Source organism: Egretta garzetta, unplaced genomic scaffold (assembly GCF_000687185.1).
Source record: "Egretta garzetta isolate BGI_Z169 unplaced genomic scaffold, ASM68718v1 scaffold345, whole genome shotgun sequence".
NCBI lineage: Eukaryota > Metazoa > Chordata > Aves > Pelecaniformes > Ardeidae > Egretta > Egretta garzetta.
The window spans coordinates 95,673-97,305 of record NW_009259692.1 but is presented as its reverse complement, the minus strand read 5'-3'; the positions used below and the strand labels follow the sequence as shown (position 1 = coordinate 97,305).

The 1,633-nt window shown below is 53.2% G+C and overlaps 2 protein-coding genes across 2 annotated transcripts in view; both read right to left on the bottom strand.

The window, feature by feature from the left end:
• Positions 1-1,633, bottom strand: part of MARCHF2 (membrane associated ring-CH-type finger 2) — a 60,501-nt gene that overhangs the window by 1,958 nt on the left and 56,910 nt on the right. The window lies entirely within an intron of this gene.
• The window catches only part of LOC104126323 (butyrophilin subfamily 1 member A1-like), an 8,534-nt gene that overhangs the window by 1,698 nt on the left and 5,203 nt on the right, over positions 1-1,633 (bottom strand). The window contains exons 3-4 of the mRNA XM_035894333.1: positions 1,359-1,482; positions 892-1,061 (exon numbers count right to left, since the gene is read on the bottom strand). Coding sequence (XP_035750226.1) covers positions 892-1,061; positions 1,359-1,482 — 294 coding nt within the window. The remainder of the gene's footprint in view (positions 1-891; positions 1,062-1,358; positions 1,483-1,633) is intronic.

Genomic DNA, 1,633 nt, shown 5'->3' with positions numbered 1-1,633 from the left:
GAGAGCCCTTTGAAAAGCAGAGGTCACTGGCAGCACAATATCTCTTCACGCTTTCCTTGGTTCTGCAATGGTTTTCCTTCCAATTGCAACAGCATTTCAGCATTTCAGCATTTTATAAACTAATTGCACAGCTTTCTAGAGCTGCTAGCCAAGCTATTTCCCTCCCCATTTCTCTCCCAGAAATGTACCCCACAAATTCTTCCGTTTGATGACCTCTAGGGGTCCCTTCCAACCCAAAACATTCTATGATTCTATGATTCTATGAATTCCTGGAAAATGGGAAGCAAAGCTTACCTATTTCTTTCTCCTGCTTTCCTGGGAAGGAGAGAAAGAAACATAAATAAGTTCAAAGCCCACCCCTTCCAAAGAGCGGTGATCAAAGCACAGCAGGAGTTACAGCCATCGCAAGGCAGAAAGGCCGCGGGGTCTGGAAGCGCTGCAGCGCGTGCACGACCCACCGGCTCCGTCCCCTTTTGGCAGCACAGAGAGGATTTCAGGTGCCTTTCTTCCTCTCTGTTACTTACCCTTTAGACCCCTTTCAGCGGCCTGTGAGAGGAAAGGAAGCCCTGCCAGGCCCCCAAAACTGCCAGGGCTCCATTTCTGCGGGCAGAGCCCACCCTGGCTGGGGCAGAGGAACCCTTGGCTCACGCTGCTTTAATCCCCACTTCCTTCCTTGATAGCCTTTGGTTGGAGATGCAACCTTTCCTGTCTCACCAGCAATTAAACCCCTGGGTCTTTTAGTTCCCTGGCACCGCACGTGTGCCTGAGACACCGAGACAAGACTCTGGGAGCACCCCGGCATTTCCCAAGCCCACTCGTCGGTCAAACCCAGCGGCAGATGAACAGGACAGCGCCCAGCCCCCTTCCCCAAACACCGCGCCAGGGCCATACCTTTAACTATATATAGATAAACAGCCAAAATAAGGAGGGCGACCACCGCAACCAGCACGACACCCAGGGCGATCATCCAAGGACGGGCGTTTTGGAAAAAGGGATCTGGAAAACAAAATTCCCACAGGGACTGGGTTACTCTGCAAGCAGCGCTGGGAAGCAGATGATTTCTGTTTCATACCAGCTCATCCCAAGCCGGTCTGAGTCCCATCGAGGGTGAAGATCAGCTCCTGACTGTACTCCGCAATCCGACAAAAGGTAATATTAAGAAAAAAGTCCATGTTGGCAATTCAGCACTTGCCTGAGGCTGATGATGTTTTGTCTTCAGACGTGGTGGGGGATTTTTAGTGGGAAAATGAACTTCTAAGCAAATAATTTCTAGTTAAATCATGCTTTCTTCTCCTCTGGGAAAAATGTGTATGTCACTAGGCAAAGGTTGTTGGTTGGCAAATGTGAGGCCCAGCTACAAGAAGGGCCGGCAGGAGGATCCGGGGAGCTGCAGGCCTGTCAGCCTGACCTGGGCACGGGGAAGGTGATGGCGCCGTTCATCCTGAGCACGCTCGCCGGGCACGGGCAGGAAAACCAGGGGATCTTTATCCATGATCTGGGCAAGGGGATCGAGGGCACCCCCAGTCCGTTTGCAGATGGCACCGAGCTGGGCGGGAGTGTGGGTCTGCTGGGGGGAGGAGGGCTCTGCAGGGGGACCTGGCCAGGCTGGAGCCATGGGCCCAGCCCAATGGGG